General features: G+C 38.3%; 1 protein-coding gene across 21 annotated transcripts in view; it reads right to left on the minus strand.

Annotated features, from left to right (window-relative positions):
- The window catches only part of CADPS2 (calcium dependent secretion activator 2), a 533,537-nt gene that overhangs the window by 328,330 nt on the left and 185,704 nt on the right, over positions 1-19,503 (minus strand). For all 21 annotated transcript variants that reach the window (XM_059171710.1, XM_059171704.1, XM_059171699.1 and 18 more), the window contains exon 3: positions 14,136-14,468. In XM_059171710.1, coding sequence (XP_059027693.1) covers positions 14,136-14,468 — 333 coding nt within the window. The remainder of the gene's footprint in view (positions 1-14,135; positions 14,469-19,503) is intronic.

The following is a 19,503-nucleotide window of genomic DNA, read 5'->3' on the forward strand; positions in this document are numbered from 1 at the left end:
AGAACTAATCACACTAAAAAGCATCTGCTAAGCAAAAGAAAGCATCAACAAACTTAAAAGAAAATCTATGGAATGAAGAAATATTTTCAAACTATACATCTGTTAAGAGGTTAATATGCAAAATATATAAAGAATTCATACAAACCAAAAGCAAAAAAAAAAAAAAAAAAAAAACTCCACACAATTAAAAAAATGAACAAAGGACCTGAACAGATATTTCTCCAAAGAAGATATATGAAAGGCCAACAGGTACATGAAAAGATGCTTATCGGAAGTCATTAGGGAAATGCAAATTAAATCCACAAAAATAGCACCTTATTCCTGTTAGAATGGCCATCATCAAAACAAGATGTAACAAATGTTGGAACGGATGTGGAGAAAAGGAAACCTGTGGGCACTGTTGGTAGGACTATAAATTGGTGCAGTCACTATGGAAAAAAGTATGGAGGACCATCCAAAAATTAAAAATAGAGCCACCATATGGTCTAGTATTTCTACTTCTGGGAATATATCCAAAGGAAATGAAAACACAAATCTGGAAAGACATCTACGCCTCCCATGTTCATAACAGCATTATTTACAATAGCCAAGATATGGAAACAACCTAAATGTCCATTAATGGATGAATGGATAAAGAAATTGTGGTACACACACACACACACACACACACACACCAATATTATTCACCCATAAGAAAGAGGAAATCCTACAATTTACCATGGTATGTATGGACCCTGAAGGTATCATGCTAAGTAAAATAAGGCAAATAAGACGATAAATACTGTATGATCTCATTTTTGTGTGTAATCTAAAAAAAAAAAAAAGCAAAACCATTTTTTTTTTCCTAGCTTAAAAAATGAAATTCATAGAAGGAGATCAGACCGGTGGTTACCAAAAGACAGGCGGGAGGAAGTGAGGGAAAATGGGAGAAAGGGAGTCAAAAAATCCAAACTTTTCCAGTCATAAGACAAATAAGCACTAGGGATACACTGTACAACATAAGGAATATAGCTAACACTGCAAAGAATATATAGAAAAACTGTTAGGGTTCTCATCACAAGGAAAAAAATATTTTTTCTTTACTGTATCTGAGAAGATGGAGGCTAGCTAAACCTATGTGGTAATAATTTCACAATGTATGCAAATCAAACCATCATGCTGTACATTTTAAACTTATACAGGGACACAGGTCAATTATTTTTTCAATAAAACTGGGGGGAAAAGTACATTTCCCAAGCCACACTTTCATTTGAATCCTAAAAAGTGGGGAAACGATGAATGAGTTAATTAGATGTAAAATTACCCTACGTGAACTGAATTATATTAAATAATGGATCAAAACGTTCAAAAGTAAGAACATAAGAATTTAACCTCAAACATAAAAACCATGGGACTTCAATAGCCTGAAGACAATGCATGCATATTCTCTAAAATGGTAGATGGCAAATTTTATACATTATGAAATCTTTAGTATTTCATTTGACATTAACATTTTCTCTTCTGGATAAAAGTAATGAGCTAATACTTTCAAGCAACGACTTACTAACTATTCACCTCCATAAAATAGTTGAGTACACATTCACATTAATAATTTAAAAATGCTGAAACTGAAAGGGCTTAGGATATTAGAGGGATCCTCTAATCCTAATATCCTTAGGATATTAGAGGGATCCTCAGGGATATTGGAGAACTTGATCAGAGCACATTAGAACTCTAGCTTCATCAGGACTAGTAAGAATGAAATTTATCTTTAAAAAAACCCACAAAATTTATCTATTTATTTATTATTTAAAAAATTTTTTCCCAAAGATTTTATTTATTTGACAGAGAGAGAAACAGAGCACAAATAAACAGAGTGGCAGGCAGAGTGGAGAGAGAAGCAGCGGAGAGCCCGATGCGGGGTTCGATCCCAAGACCCTGGAATCATGACCTGAGCTGAAGGCACCGCCTAACCAACTGAGCCACCCAGGCGCCCCAAGAACAAAAAGTATACAGCACTTACTACATGTAAAGACTGTTCAGCACAAGAATGTAAACCTCTTATGGGACAGGTCATAACTTTATCCCACTTTAGTGATGAAAAATCTGAAGCACAGATTGCTTTAAGCAATTTTCCCAGGTCAAGGTCACACAGTTAATAAGGGGCAGGGCAGTTTGACTGTAGGAGTCAACTCAAATGCTTCACAGCTTTCTCAATGCCATACACTCAATTTCCATTCTTTCAGTCATTCGATAGATATCTATAGATACTCATAGATCTGTGAGTTTCTATAATAGGAAACACATTAAATATTATTATAGAATTAATGGTACAAAGATTAAATATCTTATACTCAAGCTATTAAAGTGAAGTAGAAGAATTTATTATATATAAATATAATACAAAGTTGAATAGGATAGGCTTTGGGGTAATGATAAGGAATTGTAGTTTCCTCTTTTTTTTTTCTTCTCCTCCAGGAAAAATACTGGGTGTGGGAGCAGGGAATTTCTTTTGGGTCTTGAAGAACGAAGAATGGGAATTCCAAGTGTAGAGAGTAACAGAAGACAAAAACTAAAACCCAAGAAAATACAGGGAGTGGTTCAGTTCATACAGAACACAGGGAACACAAAGAATTGCTACACAGGAAAGAACATAAGCAAGGTGAGGGTGGGGACAGATGGAACACCAACGGCTATGAACTTCATTCTGTAGACAGAGAGGAGCCATCTTTCTTTCTCTTTAAGTTGGGTCATGATGAGAACATGATGGTGCTCCAGTAATACTAATCTGGTCACAAAAACATGTAAAGTTGGAAGGGGAAAGCAGTTCAGAGGTTACCGCCATGCTTCATCTGGGAGGTAATAAAATCTTGAGCTATGGCAATGACCATGAACATGAAAGAGATGATGCAGTATTATGGAGAAAGCAGCAGTGCAGGTAATTGGCCTGGAAAACACAAAAAGACTGATGGTTAGGAGTCGGAAGGCTGAACACAAACAAAAGGAGAACCACTTTGGGATGAGAAAAAAATAGCATTTTGAACCTACTGTGTCTGAGAAGTTTCAGACTCATCAGTTTGCCCTGGGCTATTGTGAGACAGAACGGAAAGAGGGGAGCTGACCTAAGCAAAAAGGGTAAACTGCAGTGATACTCAACATAAGCAAAGGGAGTTTTGTTTTTTTGTTCTAATCACTGCAGTATTTTTTAGTGGCTCTAACTCAGGGCAACAACCACAGTAGCATCTCATTTTTCAAAATCAGGGTACTGAGCCTATCTCTATTTTTTAAACACTATTATTGCTCTTGGTACCATACCAGGTACAAAATGAGTTTGCAAACCTCTGATGAGGATTCACAGGCTGAAAGGCGAGCCTTATTAATCTGGAGATCTTCTTATCAGAATCATGAAAACACTCGCAAATAGAAAATGACATCATTTTAGACAGTGAACAATGATAAAGGTCTTTCTATAAGTTTGTCAGATAGCCAGAATCAATCACTGCCACCGACTACACAAGAAAATCTTACTAAGATAATGATCAGTTGGCCCTTCTCTAAAGTGATTAGGGTAAATGGAAATTTTTTATAGTCTAAAGCAAAGAGGATTTGGGATATTATGACCTTGATAATCAGCTCAAAGCATTAAGTATTACTGGGTACTCTTTGGTGAGAATGTGTCAATCTCTTTTCCTCAGCCTTTTGAAACCACTTTTTTAAAAAAAGTAAATTATAAAAACAGAGAAGCTGGGTCTAACCATCTACCAAAAGAAACAGGTGTTAAGTTTTCTGGGCCATACATTTCTAAAAGTCGAAAGATAATAAACGCTTAAGAAAGTCTGATGGTGTGAGCTTGGCACAGAGTAACTGCCCAATGAATTTAATAAAATGATTCAAAGTACTATATAGAAGGTTTTTCTTGAATATACAATATTCTTACTGGTTGATTCCATAAATATTTTTCTGTTTATTCTTTCTTCTTACCTCCTTGATTCTACTCTTAACTGACTTCAGGACAGTCAAGAATGCTTTCTTCTACCATGACAAATTCAAGGGTCACTGCATTGTCATCTTACCTGACCTCTGAGCAGCATGCGGTGCAAACACTCTCCTTCTTTGACATGTCTTCTCTTGGCTTCCCTGACATTCACTCTGGTCTTCCTCCTACTTCACTGGCTCTGTCTTTTTTATGCAGCCTCTAAATCCTGGTGTCCACAGGACTCTATCTTGGGTCCTCTATCATCTTGAGCTCCAGACTCTCCTAATATGATCTCATCATGTCCCCTGGCTTCAAATACTAACTTTATCTAAATGATTCCCAAATCTGTATGCCCAAACCTAACCACGCACTGGAATTTCAGATTTACATACCCAACCACCACCTACCATTTCCACTTGGACATTTAGTACTTCGTTTTCAGCAGGTACAAAAAAGAATTCCTGATTTCTTTCCTACAATTCTCCCTCCAAAAACGTTGCTCCTTGAGAAGAGGGAATGCCATATATTGAGAACCTAAAACAATGCTTGACTAGAATAGGCATTATCTTGAAAGAAAATTCTAATTACAGATGCCCCATCAGACCATGGCTAATGAAAGCTGCATCATACAAACATTAACAAATGGAAAGATAGCCATTAAGGCATACTACCTTTTCTATTAAAAAAAAAAAAAAAGAAAGAAAGAAAGACAGGGAGAGGAATAGGCAGTCTTACTCAAGGTTCTAGTAAACGGTATGTCTTATGCTATAGACCCAAGTGGACTCCCAGTTTCTGCTGAATACCTAGATTCCATCTTTGTCCCTTTCCAGGCAATCAGGAGTTCTACTGTTCTGCTTCATGCCAAAGTTGCCAAGTGTGGGGGGATCCCAGCAGGATTCTGAAGCACAACACAGAGCACAGACCCAAGAGGACAAGAAAACAGACTCCTAGGTCAAATCCAGTAGTCCAGGAACTTCACAGGCAGCAGAAAAATAAAACAGGACCATAGCAGGGCAAGGAGCAGAGCGTAGAGATGACTTGAATAATTAACACACAGATCTTCTTCCACTTCTGTTTTAATAATGCTGGGTCAGGCCCAAAAGGTGGCAGGGTATGGAAGATATGCAATCCATTCTTTAGGCACCAGAGAAGGATCTTTCCAGAATCCCAAACTGTTCCTGTCATGTCACTGCTTAGGGCCTACCTGTGTTCCCTAGCTCCTGATAAATTCCAAGCTCTTCTGGCTAGCATTTAGGCCCTTAATATTCAAGTCCTAACTCTTAGCCTCATCTCCTGCTACTCTAGCAACACATATGACATACCTTCTGAATAGATTCCAAGCTTTTCACTCTCCTTGCGCCTTTGTAAATGTTATTTTCCACCTGTCTTTTAAATTTCTTTCCATCTTCTAAAATTCAGGATTTGTGCTTTCTTAGAATCATGAAACTTTCATTAAAGCTCCAAGTGAAAATTAGGTTTTCCACACTGCCAAATCACCTCTTCTTCCTGGACACATGGCTGGATGGTTTCTCAGCCTCCCTACAGTTTGAGGTCACCATGGCATTAAGTCCTCAATGGACCATCAGGCCAGCAGTCCCCAACCTAACCATGCATCTTCATCAACATAATGTAGAAAGAAGGCTTTTAAAAAATAGACAGTGGGTCCCATTTCCACAGACTGTTTCACTTAGTCTGAAGTAATGCCCAGACGTCCCATGGTTTTTAAAGCTCCTTAGGTCATTCTAAAGTGCAGCCAGGGTGAACACCAAAAAAATCTGTGCAAATTATCCCCTGTTAAAATAACTGTCCCCCACATGCTCACACCATGCTGTATACCTACCCTCAGTAACATACTGTTGAACTATACCATTACATTTTCTTTATAGGTTGGTCTCCTCACCACACGCAAATACCTTCAAAGAACCAAATCTTATCATTTTCCCTTACTGACATTTTTAAATATCTCATTTTTATAGAATATTTTCATGAAAAATCACAGAAAAGATATACTTATTATACTTGAAACAGTATATCCATATGATCCTTCTTCATTAAGAGGAGAGAAGCTCTCGAAGTACTTTAGCAAAAATACTCCCCACCCCGCTGGCCCCAACTAGTACTACTACCAGGATGTCTCATCTCTGAAGATATCTGTTCACTTATTTAAAAAATGGGGTGCCCTGAGTAACTCAGTCAGTTAAACATCTGCCTTTGGCTTATGTCATGATCTCAGAGTTCTGGGACCGAGTCCTCATCTGTTTCTACCTCTCCTTGCCCCTCTGTGTGCACACGCTTGCTATCTAGTAAATAAATCTTTTAAAAAAAGTTGAAAAATTTTCAAATTTTCAAAAGTTGGAAAAGTTGGAATACCACCTTAGTTTTCATAGGCTAAATCTGGGTAAAGAAAAATCTAAAAATAAATGTAAGGAATGTCTCAAGATATCTTATATTTGTGATCTAGTCTGATTTATAAAAAAGCAAATTTACACATTGTAGGAGAAATCTTACTTAGGAATATTCTTATGTAGTTCCCTTACATATAGGCTGTAGGTAAAAAAGAACAAAAAAAATGCATAACCAAATGAAACAAAACTTATGATTTAAAAAACCCTATAATTTGTTTTAATATATTAAAATTATATTCACAAAAATTTTTAGAGAGGAAATTGATTCAACATTACTAATCAGATATCCAAATTCATTTGAATGAAATCAGTCTTCTAATTTATATCATGATATATTCATTTAAAAAAGTGAACATGGGGGTACCTGGGTGGTTCAGTCGGTTCAGTGTCTGCCTTAGGCTCAGGTCATGGTCCCAGGGTCCTGGGATCAAGCCCCACAAGGGCTCCCTGCTCCATGGGGTGTCTGCTGCTCCGTCACCCTCTGCCCTCCTCTCTCCCTCTCGTGGTACGTCTCAAATAAATCATTTTTTTTTTTTTTTAAGTAAACATTTAGGGCGCCTGGGTACTCAGATGGTTAAGCATCTGCCTTTGGTTCAGGTCTTGATCTCAGCCTCCTGGGACTGAGCCCTGAGTAGACCTCCCTGCTTAGCAGGGAGTCGGCTTCCCCCTCCCTCAACCCCCGCCACTATTAGTGCTCTCCCATGTGTACGATCTCAAATAAAATCTTAAAAAGTGAACAGGTATATAAATATTATGGCCATTCCAATTATTAATTCCAGAATTTCAAAAATCAGGTACGATAAAATTTACTCATTCTTGAGGTCTGAAGTGTCTTCTTGCTGTATCCTAAAACATAACTGCCATTTCATGACATTTATTCAAATATTTTCCTCAAGCATTTGGAGCTAGAAAATTACCTAGATTTGAAAAATATAACCTTCTAATTGTCATTTCTACAGCTTTATTTTCTTATTTTGAAAATGATTTTTGTTATCAAATTTAACTGCTTCTGTAGTGTGTGCTTTATTTCTGCCAAAGTAGACAAGTTTTTTATATATATATATATATACACACACACATATATATATATATATATATATATATACACACACATATATATATATATATATATATATATACACACACACACATATATATATATATATATATATATATATATACACACACATATATATATATATATATATATATATATATATATATAAATTTTTTTAAAAGATTTTATTTATTTATTTGACAGAGATCACAAGTAGGCAGGGAGGCAGGTAGAGAGAGGAAGGGAAGCAGGCTCCCTGCTGAGCAAAGAGTCTGATGCAGGGCTCGATCCCAGGACCCCAAGATCATGACCTGAGCCAAAGGCAGAGGCTTTAACCCACTGAGCCACCCAGGCGTCCCGACAAGTTATATTAAATAAAAAGTATTATCAAATCGCGTGCTACTAGTTGAGAAAAAAAGAGGTGAAAGGTAGATAGTCATTTCCCCTGAGCATTCATATTTCCATTTTCCTTTGACTTCCTGAATGCAGATCTTCCAAAGGAAGACTGACAGTGAGAGGGGCAAGAAACACAGCAGCTGCCTAGATTTGCTGATTTTCTTAAAACTCGTAAACCCAAAGTACTTAAACTCCAAGGCTAAAATTCCTAGAGAAAGGGTATCATAAACCTACATTAAAAAAATTTTTTTTATTTAAGAGTGTGAGCGAGCTGCCCATGCAGTTGTGGGGGGAGGGAACAGAGGGGAAGGGAGAACCAGACTCCCACCCCCACTCTGCGCAGGGAGCCTGATGCAGGGCTTCATCCCAGGACCCTGAGATCATGACCTGAGCCAAAGGCAGACACTTAACAGACTGAGCCACCCAGGTGCCCCCTGAACACTACATTTTAACTGTTTGTGAATTATCCTTGCTTATCCCTTAAAATATCCAACAGTTCTGTAGCATCACTCGGAGTTCTTGCAGTCTTTAGCGAAGATAAGAAATTTGGGTGGAGGGATATTTAGAGGAAGATTTCAGTTAACTTTGTTTTGACCCTTGGGTGAATATGGATGGATCACTTTCTTCGGTGAATGGAATGGGATTATGAAAGATTAATGAAGGTAGCCTTGGGCAGAAAAGATGAGGATTCAGAGAGCTGTCAAATTCAGTTACTAATTCTCTTAAAATAATCTTAATAACCTATTTTTGTTCAAAGGCAGCTGATAACTAGGACCATGGAAGTAGCAGCATTTTATAAGCAATAGGTGAAAAAAATTTTAACTTAAGATTATATAATACAGGGGTGCCTGGGTGGCTCAGTAGGTTAAATCTCTGCCTTTGGCTCAGGCCATGATCTGGGGGTCCTGGAATCAAGCCCCGCATCAGGCTCTCTGCTAGGTGGGGAGCCCGCTTCCCTGCTCCCCACCTGCCTCTCTGCCTACTTGTGATCTCCTTCAAATAAATAAATAAAACCTTAAAAACAAAAGATTATAAATACAAACCTTTATATCAACTAACTTTGTTTCTTTAAAGGTATAACTATATTGACTTGAAATTTACCACATTTCCTTAAAATGATTCTGAAATTAAACTTTTCACTAACAGATTGCTTTTCCTTCAGTTTCTGTTACTCTATGTCTCGTCTGATTCAAGTAAATAATGGCTAGCAATTTCAGATTCTTATATTGTTATGTTGCTCATTTTAGAATGAGCTCCTTCCTTTTTTACCTAGTATTTTGTTCTGTAAATCTGCAACAATACAAACACATTACTCTCCAACCAAAGAATCTGAAGTGTGACAGGTAAGTTTTGCTACCACAATAGCTAATCTATGAAATATGAATGAGATTGTTCTCATTGTTTTTTAGTAGCATGTAGTAAGTTTTCTTTCAATAATCCCAGTTTTATAATTTAATTGTGATATCTTCTACATTCATGTTTTACTTTTATGCCTTAATTTTGATAATGACAAAGTTCCTGGCTCCAATCAAAAGGAACGTAACCACCTATGCTTCTTTAAACGACAGCTTCCTGTTTTTCCATTCCTGATGCTGATCCTACAGTTCCAGGACAAAAGTTATGACCACATGAAGCTCTTGTTGCCATCAGGCTGCAGCTCTGGCATTGCTCCCTTCACATTCCAGTTCTTCCTTAAGTAACAGGGACTCTGGTTGTTGCCATCCTGCACATCTTAGCAGAACAGCTCTCTGGGCAGATCTTCTGACCCTGAAGTGAGCACACATCTATGAGGTTTCCTAGGGGACCACTACCAGCAAAAAACAAGGGACGAGCTAAGGGTAAGCAAATATAGAAGAGTTATCAAATTTTAGTTAGTAAGTCTCAAAGTCTTTTTGAGATGTCAGGAAAGTGGAGTAAATTTCACCAACCTATAGATGGAGCCAGGTCCCAACAGCTCAGCTAGCTTTAAAGTCCTTTCTCTAGTCCCCCAACCTCTGCTCCACTATTCCTCTTCTTGAACTATTTCTTTCCTGTAAAGCACAGCCTATTGTCTGTGTTTTTTATCATCTTTTCTTTTGAGACCTCTGTTGAAAGACAATGGAAGAACAAATAAGATACATATGCCCTTGAGAAGGAAAAAAGAATCTCAGTTGTTTTCATCCATTTTCATTATTTCATTGATTTCATAAATGATTGTTATGCCAAAATAAAGCTGTTCCTTTATTTATTTGAGGATTTTTCTATTTTTTTTTTCAAGTCTATCAAAGAAATAATGCTTAGAGCTTTTCAAATCTCAGAACCAAAGGAATTGCTTTGAGCTCAGACCAGTAAAGAGATTGGAAATTATCACTCCCATTCTTAAAATAAAGTGCTACACCAACTGAAAAGCAATGACTTTTCTTGGACTTGTCAGAGAACTAAGGTTGCAGGGTAAACTACTAATCCAACACCTGGAGACACAATCAAAACCAGAGAGCTGAATACCAAAAGCAGAAGCCAGGGGAGGTCATAAAGAGTTGAACTACTTACTTGACGAGTAATTTGGACAAATTACTAGAAGCTGAGGGCAGAGAGTGAGAAACTCCTGGGGCTGCAATCAGAAGGGGACTCCCACTTCCTACAGTAATTCCACCAAGTTCTCGTTGTCGGGATCTAAGACTTAGCAGGAAGAGGGGAAGAAAAGCCAGTGTTAAACCTCCCACATTCTTCTACCTGACTTTGCAAAACGGAAACACTGAATAACTGTCCCAGCTGAAGAGAGAGAGGTCTGCCGTCTTTGGCGACCTTCTGATCTCTTCTACTGGGAAAAATAATACCTAAGTGAAGAGGAGGCACAACTTCAAGGAAATGGACTGGGGATGCTTTAAGCAAGGAAGGGAATAAGGCACATGGTGAGGAGGGAAGCCACGTTTCTAGACAAGGGACAGAAACACTTGTGAAGGCTACTGCCCCAAGACATAGGCCTACTAAAAATCCGAGATGCAGTCAGACTGTAGAACAGTCCCTACTCCCCAACACTCTACATCAAAACACCAACACCAACACAGCTCCAGTGTAGCAGCAGAGGGGCTGTAAGAGAGACTCATTCTCAAGATGAATACTTGTGAAAGCCCAGAGTCAAAAGACAAGGACATTAGAAAAATCTGAAGCTTCTTGTGCCTGCTAACATTACAATAAACACAGCCTACCTTCCAGTCAGATCAATGTAAATCCTCACACTAAAGGCAAATATATCTGATACAACAGGCCTGCCTTTCAAAAAAACTTACAAAACACGCCAAAAGAGATAAAGAAACACAGATTGGAGAGACAAAGCAAGCATCCCAATGGGATTTAGTGGTGACAGAGATGGCATAGGTATTAAAAAAAGAGAGAAAAAAGAGTTTAAATAGCTTATATTAATAAATTAAGGGCTCTAATAGAAATATATTCATCAATATTTAACTGTATAAGTTAGTTATTGTTTTTTTAAAAATACAAAGTCCCTGTTGCACTTACCTTTTAAAACAGAAGATTGTGGTTTTATAGTCATCCTCCATTGTGATCAAATAACTACCTGGTTTAATAACAGTGAAAATAATTATGATGAATGCAAGAACAGATGGGTAATGTAAACAAGGAGAAGGGAAGTCTAAGAAAGACTCAAAGGGAAAGGCTAGGTCAGTAACACTAGCATAAATGAACAGAGCCTTTGATGGGCTCACCAGCAGACCTGAGGATTTTGAGGAAGAGTTGGCAAACTTGAAGAAAGGTCAACATCAACTTCCCAATCTCAAATGCAAGGAGAAAAAAAAACTTAAAAAAAAATAATCCCATAACTGTGGAATGATACCAAGTAGGGGTGACATAAACATAATTGGACTATCAGAAGGAGGTAAGAATGAGACAGAAGGAAAACCTGAAGTAATCACAGCCAAGAATTTTCCAAACTGAATGACAGACACCAACCCACAGATCCAGGAAGCTTAGAGAATGCTAAGTAAGAGGATCATAAAGCCTATCCCTAGGCATATCATTTTCAAACTCAGGAAACTAAGATAAGAAGGAAATACTGAAGTCAGAACACAAAGGCATCAGACTTCTCATCAGAAAGTATGCAAGCAAGAACAGCCTGAATTGAAACCTTCAGAGTGTTGAAAGAAAAAGAAAAAAGCTAACTGATAATCTTATATCCAGTGAAAAACTGAGGAACTCCTCACCAGTTGTCCTGCCTTGCAAGAGGTGTTAAAGAAGGTTTTCAGAAAGATTAGGAAAATGACATCCAGTCAGAAATGTGGGTCTACATAAAGAGTGTCAGGAGAAGAAATGAAGATAAAATATAAAAGTTTTTATTTTTCTAGTTTTCTTATTCTTAATATCTAAAAATTAACTATTTAAAGTGATAGTAGTAACAGTATACTAGATAAAAACATCAGGGAAATGAAGGATAGAAATATCCAGATGTTACCAGGGATGGGAGGGAGGGATTGGGAATTCTCTTAGGACAGCTGTATTACACGTGAAGACTTTTAGTGTTATTTGAATATGGAGTTGAATATTTTAAAATGTAGACTGTAATCCCTAGAGCCACCACTAGACAACCCCTAAATAAGTTTAAAAAAACAAAACAGTAGTACATCAAAGGAAAATCCCATAAAATAGAATCACATAAAATACTCATTTCAAATGAGAGAAGGCTGAGAATAAATGCAAAAAAGTGACAACACTTACTAAGACTGTAGAACTTCAGCCAACTATATCACTTTAAATACAAATAGTCTACACATAGTCATTAAAAGACAGAGGATGGCCAACTGATTAAAAAGAAAAAAACAAGAGGCAATCTGATGCTGTCTACAAAAAATTCCTTTTAAACATAAGGAATTAGATACGTTAACAGTAAACAGAGAAAGACACCAGGCTAACTGATCAAAAGAAAGACTGAATAGCCTTATTAGTTTAAGACAAAGCAACTTTAGAAAAAACAAAATTATCAGGGATAAAGAGGGATTATTATATCATGATAAAGGAGTTAATTACATAAAAAGACAGAAGACTATTTCAATTATTAAAAAAAACCTGATAGGTTCACTGATCAGATGTTATGACCCTGTAACACTCAGTATACGTTTCAATGCATTTGTAATAACTCATTTTAGAGATCCATCTGCTCTACTAGACTTTAACATATGGAGATATAGAGAACAAATATCTTCATTTGCTCAGCTCGGTTTCCCCAACACCCAGCAAGTCAAAAACTTGAATAAATACTCAATAAATACCAAATGTGTGAATCTGAATTTCACTAAGTTATGTTCATCAATATTTAACTGTAGAAGTGAGTTACTATTTCATTAAAAATAGAAAGTCCCTGTTGCATTTATCTTTAAAACAGAAGACTCTGGTTTTATAGTCATCCTCCATTATGATCAAATAACTATGTGGTTTAATAATAGTGAAAATAATTATGATGAATGCATGAATTGTTCACAGGGTTAAGATGCTACATTGCTTTACTATTAATTGTCAATTTATTCACTTGAAGTGATTCACAAGTTAGTAATGCAAAGCAAATGATACACATAGAATGCTGAAATTGAAATTTGTGAAAAGATTAAAAATACATGTAAATTATGTACATTATAGAAGTATAAGTCTAATGAATGCATGAATTTTTAAATGCCTGAATTATGTCTATTTAAATTGTATATTAGGGCATAGTTTAATAATTTATACCACTAAAATAAAAAATGCAAATATGAAATGAATGCATTATTAGATAAATCATAGGGCCCAAGGATGAAAGATGTGGAATATGGTGTTTTATTCAATTTGTCCTATGTATGATTAGAGTAACAACTGAAGAGAAAAAATACTTTTTATTTGTTCATCTCTAAATTTCACAGTTCTGCAACATCTTTGCTTCTATCCTGTTGGGTTAAAGAAATTCTGAAGTTTCAATTACTTCCTCAGAACTTGGAAGACCAGCTTACCTTTAAGAAAAAAATTATTTTGCACTCAGGAATAGCTGTTTATTATAAACTGCTGAACTTTTTTAGATAATAGAGGATCTTCATTTTATTATTAGTGTACCAAACAGGTGAAAATCTGAGGTCCTAACATAGGACATATGGGAATGGTTATTTACAGATAGAATGTACTTCTCCCTCTATTAAATAATTCTTTTAAAGTTTCTTTCAAATACCACGACTCAATTTATTAAAATTCATTTTCACTCAACTTTTCAGGCAAAGTGATTATAAAACATACATTTTCATAGGCTTGTAAATATTTGATATTCATTCTGAGCCAGGTGGCGGAATGGGAAATATGGACCACTTACCTGACATGCATTATAAAGGAGTTGGTGTTCTAATTTTTTAATACCCAGAATCTGCTGAAACATCTCATAGAGTTGTTCCTTGCTCAGAATAAGTTCAGACACAGCACTTAGGGCCATTCTATTGGACTGTTTGCACATGTCCTCTTCACCTCTGTAAATGGCATCATATTTGGCTATCCATGAACTGAGCACTGTCTCTTTGCTCAAGCCATCAATTTCTGGCAGACTCCGCACACGCTTTTCTATGTTTTTCTTAAACACCTCTCTGAAGTCGTTAGCAGAACATCCTCCACTCTGAACCATTCTGGCCACTCGATCACTCTTCAGAAAAACCTGGAAGACACACAACAAAACAAAAACCCCATTTACAATTAGGCAGGAATAGTAACACTCCTTGTTTTTAGCAATCCAGCTAGAATTATGACACCAAATGTTCTACAATGATTCAAAATGTTTTATAACACATGGTAACTGGTGACATAAGAAGGACCCAAATCTTCTAAAAATGATGAAGTGTTTATAAAAGGCAGTAATGAAAGCCAGGAAACCATAAGATGAGCCAACTCAAACTACATGTGCCCCCACCTGAAGGTCATGGGCATCTCATGGGCATTTCATAGTTAAGAAAGTAATTGGAGATATAAACTCAACTTCTTTATCTGTACTTTAGAGTTCTGTTTAGTTTTTCAGCAGGGAGGGGGTTCCCGATTCTTTGAGTGAGGTTCTGAAGGCCAATATCCTTGTATCCAAATCAGTACCCAACACGTATACCTTAAGCAAACCTGCTCCATGGCTGGGAGATCATGGTGCAACCATCCCCATCCCTGACTTCACCAGTTCCCTTTCTTCTTGCACATGTCTCAGAGTTGGTAAGAGTGGATGACAGAAAGGCAAAATCTTTAACAAGTATCTAGATGTTCCCTAATACTAGGTAATAACATACAAAGACAAGCACAGAGAGAGGGTTCAGAAATGGATAGGAAGAGATGGGAATTAAGTCTTACTGTGCAAAACATCAGAGTTGGTCTTAAACCTCTCCTTTCTTCTAAGTTGTAGACCCAAATATCAACAAATATCAGTCAAGATTCATTAAATATCTATTCCATCAATAGTCCTAAAAATCCTCTGTGTAGCAGGTAAGATGGCTTTTATTCCTTTTCTTTCCTATAATGACCAAAAAAAAAAAAAAAAAACAACCCCTTCCAGAAGAGCCTGTAAGATTATTCAGTGCAGACCCGTAAGTTCTGTTAAGTTTATGAAAAAAAAAAAATCAATGTCAACTTTTACCCTAAGAACTGACTTGAAATAATGGTACTCTAAGTTAGGACCCCACTACTTGGACTAGACTATTATCATGTCTGTCTGGCATGTGGTTAAGCAGCACACATGGTCTGTAGAAAGTGGTCTCACTGACCATCACCTGACCCCACACCTTCCCCCAATGTTTGATTTCTCCCCTTTTAGTGTCCTTCATACAAAATGTTGTTTCCTCTCTTTGCTCAATGGCCAGAGGACTCCTGACTTCTGAACATTTTAGCTAATATACTGAAATACGCGTTGTAAATTCTACATTAGGCAAACACTGAACACATACAGTGTTTCCGTTCTCTTTATCAGTTGTGCCTCAGTCACTATAGAAAAGACTGATTTTCTATTTCTAAGCTGAAACTAATTCTTAAGAGACAGGTATAAGAACAATACCTTTACTTCATGTAGATCAATGAAAATAAAGGTAATCAATAATGTACTTTTGCCAAGAATACCGTTAACTACTTTGGGACACATTAGGGTGCCTTCATCTCCTTTGTCACCCTCTTCTAATTGTACAACTCTCACTGGGTACTAGAATTCAAGATAAATTTTATATATACCTAATTTTTTCCTAATTCCTATAAGACTCTTATATTGTTAAATGGGAACCTATGGAAGCTGAGGAATCAAAGTCGTCAACTTATCACTTTTATGTGCTACTCTTCCTAGTACCCTGCCTGTGTCAGTTAGTACAACTTTGCAAACTGTTGGAGGGACCCTGGAGGACAAAGGGCTCTCTTCTTACACCTGGAAGCATGGCACAAATGTGTGGACAGCTTCTCCCAGCCCGACAGTGGCTTCCTAGCACACCACTCCCACCGGCAGACCCCCAGCAAGTTCTACTGTGAGGCACCCCAGAAGCCAAACTCCCCAGGAGTCCCATTAGGGTGGCACTGCAGTCAAACTCTCTGCCACACAGTAGGACATGCCACATCTTCTCCAATGAGGTCTGGACCTCAGACTTCAAGATGTGGGGAGCAGGACCCTCTGCCTCGGGCTCCCTGCCCATGGGAAGCCTGCTTCTCCCTCTTCCCCTGCTTGTGTTCCCTCCTCTTGCTAGCTCTCTCTCTGTGTGTCAGATAAATAACATCTATTTATTTATTTATTTATTTATTTATCAGAGAGAGAGAGAGGGGGGGAGAGAGCGAGCACAGGCAGACAGAATGGCAGGCAGAGGCAGAGGGAGAAGCAGGCTCCCTGCTGAGCAAGGAGCCCGATGTGGGACTCGATCCCAGGACGCTGGGATCATGACCTGAGCCGAAGGCAGCTGCTTAACCAACTGAGCCACCCAGGCGTCCCAATAAATAACATCTTTTAAAAAAAAATTTGGTAATTGCGTATGAAGCTGGAACACCAAGACAGGTTTAATTTACAATATAAATACCTTAATGCTGGCTTCAGAAAAGCTTTTAATTACTTGGTATCTAATACTCTGAGTTGCCAGGGATTTTTATTTTTTCTCAACTTCCGGCTAACTCAGGGCTCAATTCTACCAAGTAACCCAACAATGTTTTTTGAAGCAAGGATAATAAGACTTTGTGGAGTCTTAATTCCCCTATAAAACTATACCTAGACCATACTAAGGCAGTGAAATTACATGTTATTTATGGATACTTAGGCAGTCATCTTGTGTCAGGCCTTTTGCTAAGTACTGAAGGGACAGAAGAATGAATGGGCCAGAGAACTTGCTCTCAAAGCTCACACAACCAGAGACACGGGATAAATAATACAGTAAGAGCAAGAATGGCATGGGGCACCTGGGTGGCTCAGTGGGTTAAAGCCTCTGCCTTCGACTCAGGTCATGATCTCAGGGTCCTGGGATCAAGTCCCGCAGCGGGCTCTCTGCTCAGCAGGGAGCCTGTTTCCCCCTCTCTCTCTGCCTGCCTCTCTGCCTACTTGTGATCTCTGTCTGTCAAATAAATAAATAAATCAAAAAAAAAAAAAAAAAAAGAATGGCAGCCTATGCAAGGGAGGATAGAAAAGGAAGTTATGAACTCCACTGTCTGGGGACAAGGCTGAGGACAAAGGGGTCACAAAACAAAGACAGGGACCTGTGATCTGAATGACTGCGGGTTGAAGGGGGAAAGGGAGAAAACATTTCAGGAAAACAACAGAAGTAAAATGGAGGGAGGCATAAACAGCATGACCTTTTGAGGGCAACGTAAAACTTTCATTCTGCAGAAGCATTAAATTTAAGAGAGAGGGGAGCAGAAGTTGTGCCAAGCAGACCAACAAACCGGACGGCAAAATGCAGCATGTGCCAAGCAAGTGATCTGAGCGCTCTGTGACAAGTGATTCAAGGATGGCTGCGTGACCCAGGTACTAACGTTTTGAGAAACAGGAGTTACACAAAACTGGTGGCAGCATCCAGGGTAGACGACAACAAATCAGAACAGAGAATGGGATATCAGTTATGCAACAAGTACCGCAGACCAAAACAGGAAGGATTTGATTGGAGTTAGAAGACAGAATTAACATATGTTGGTTATTTACAGGATGTAGAAAGGCAGGAAAAATTTGATGGTTTTTTTTTTTTTTTAACTGGGTTGCCTAGATTCCATTAACGAAAGAACAAAAGGATATGGTTGAACAATGTGTGTGTGTGTTGGGGGGGCAGTGTCGGTGTATGGTGGGGGGTAAAGGGGTCAGGGATTATCAGCTTAGTTTTGCGGGAGGTCAGCTTTGAAGACAAGGTAAACTAAAAACAAAGTCAAGAACACAACTCTAATAAACACCTAAAAGTAGAAGGTTGGCAGAAGCACTGGATCCAAGAGAGGCTGGTATGTCAGAGAAGGAGGCAGCAAAATGCCATATTAGCAATCAAGAGGGGTGATCATCTCAAGAGAAAGAATCAAATGCCACAAGAGGAGTCAGCTATATTAAGAACAGACTGGGGCGCCTGGGTGGCTCAGTGGGTTAAAGCCTCTGCCTTCGGCTCAGGTCATGGTCTCAGGGTCCTGGGTTTGAGCCTCACATGGGACTCTCTGCTCGGCGGGGAGCCTGCTTCCTCCTCTCTTTCCGCCTGCCTCTCTGCCTACTTGTGATCTCTGTCAAATAAATAAGTAGATGTTTAAAAAAAAATACAGACTGGTCTTCTCAATAGAGGTCACATTTGACAGATTTCCTGGTGTGGAAGAGAGTGGGAGCCCATCTACGGGAGAGGAAAGAGAACAAGGGGCAAAAATTAAGACCGCAAATACCTGTTTTAGGAAGCATGAATAAAAAAGGAAATGGGAGAGAAGCAAGAAGTTGGACTGGGAAACTGCATTTAGGCAATGAGAGAGACAAGTCAGGAAAGGGAGGTAGTTTAAGGTATGGAGGAAAAATGACAGTATGCCACTCCTGGGATGAGGGCTGCGACTTCATGCGAGTCCCGAAGCAGAAACATCAGCTAAAAGCTACGCCCCGGTTCCTAATGCTGAGGTATTATGAGAGGACATGTGCATATTCATCATTTCAAGTTGCTCAATTCCAGGATAATTTGTTATATAGCAATACATAATACATTCATAGACCTACATGGTGTACTCTTACTTCATGTGGGTCTCCGTTATATCATTTTCTGAGATTCCCCCCCACCCCACCTCCTGCCCCCTATTCGTCATTCTCACCCTTTTATCTTGCTCTAGTTTTCTTCTTAGTACATGGCTCCAGATATGTATTTGTCTCCCCAAAACAGAAAGTATGTACCACCAGAGCAGACACTTGGTTTCGTGTGCCTCTGGATCCAGTGCCTAATACAGAGCCTGTCCTATAATTAGAGCTGAATAAAGATTCCTTGAAGAAAGAAAGGACAATCTACAGACACTGAATGCTTTAAGACTAAAGAGGCTGAGAGAGGCACCTGGCTCACAGATTTCCTGACTTATGGATGCCTGTGTGAGAGGAACTGGAAGATGGATACACACTAAAAAACTGAACATATACGATGTGGTATCATTGAAAGGAATGTACACCAGAAGGCAAGAGAGATTTTGCATGAGGAAGGAAAAGCAATGATCTGAAAGCAGGAGTAAGCTACAGACCTCCCCTGATCCTAGGTGTAGGAAAGGCAGGC

Source organism: Mustela lutreola, chromosome 4, assembly GCF_030435805.1.
Source record: "Mustela lutreola isolate mMusLut2 chromosome 4, mMusLut2.pri, whole genome shotgun sequence".
Taxonomy (NCBI): domain Eukaryota; kingdom Metazoa; phylum Chordata; class Mammalia; order Carnivora; family Mustelidae; genus Mustela; species Mustela lutreola.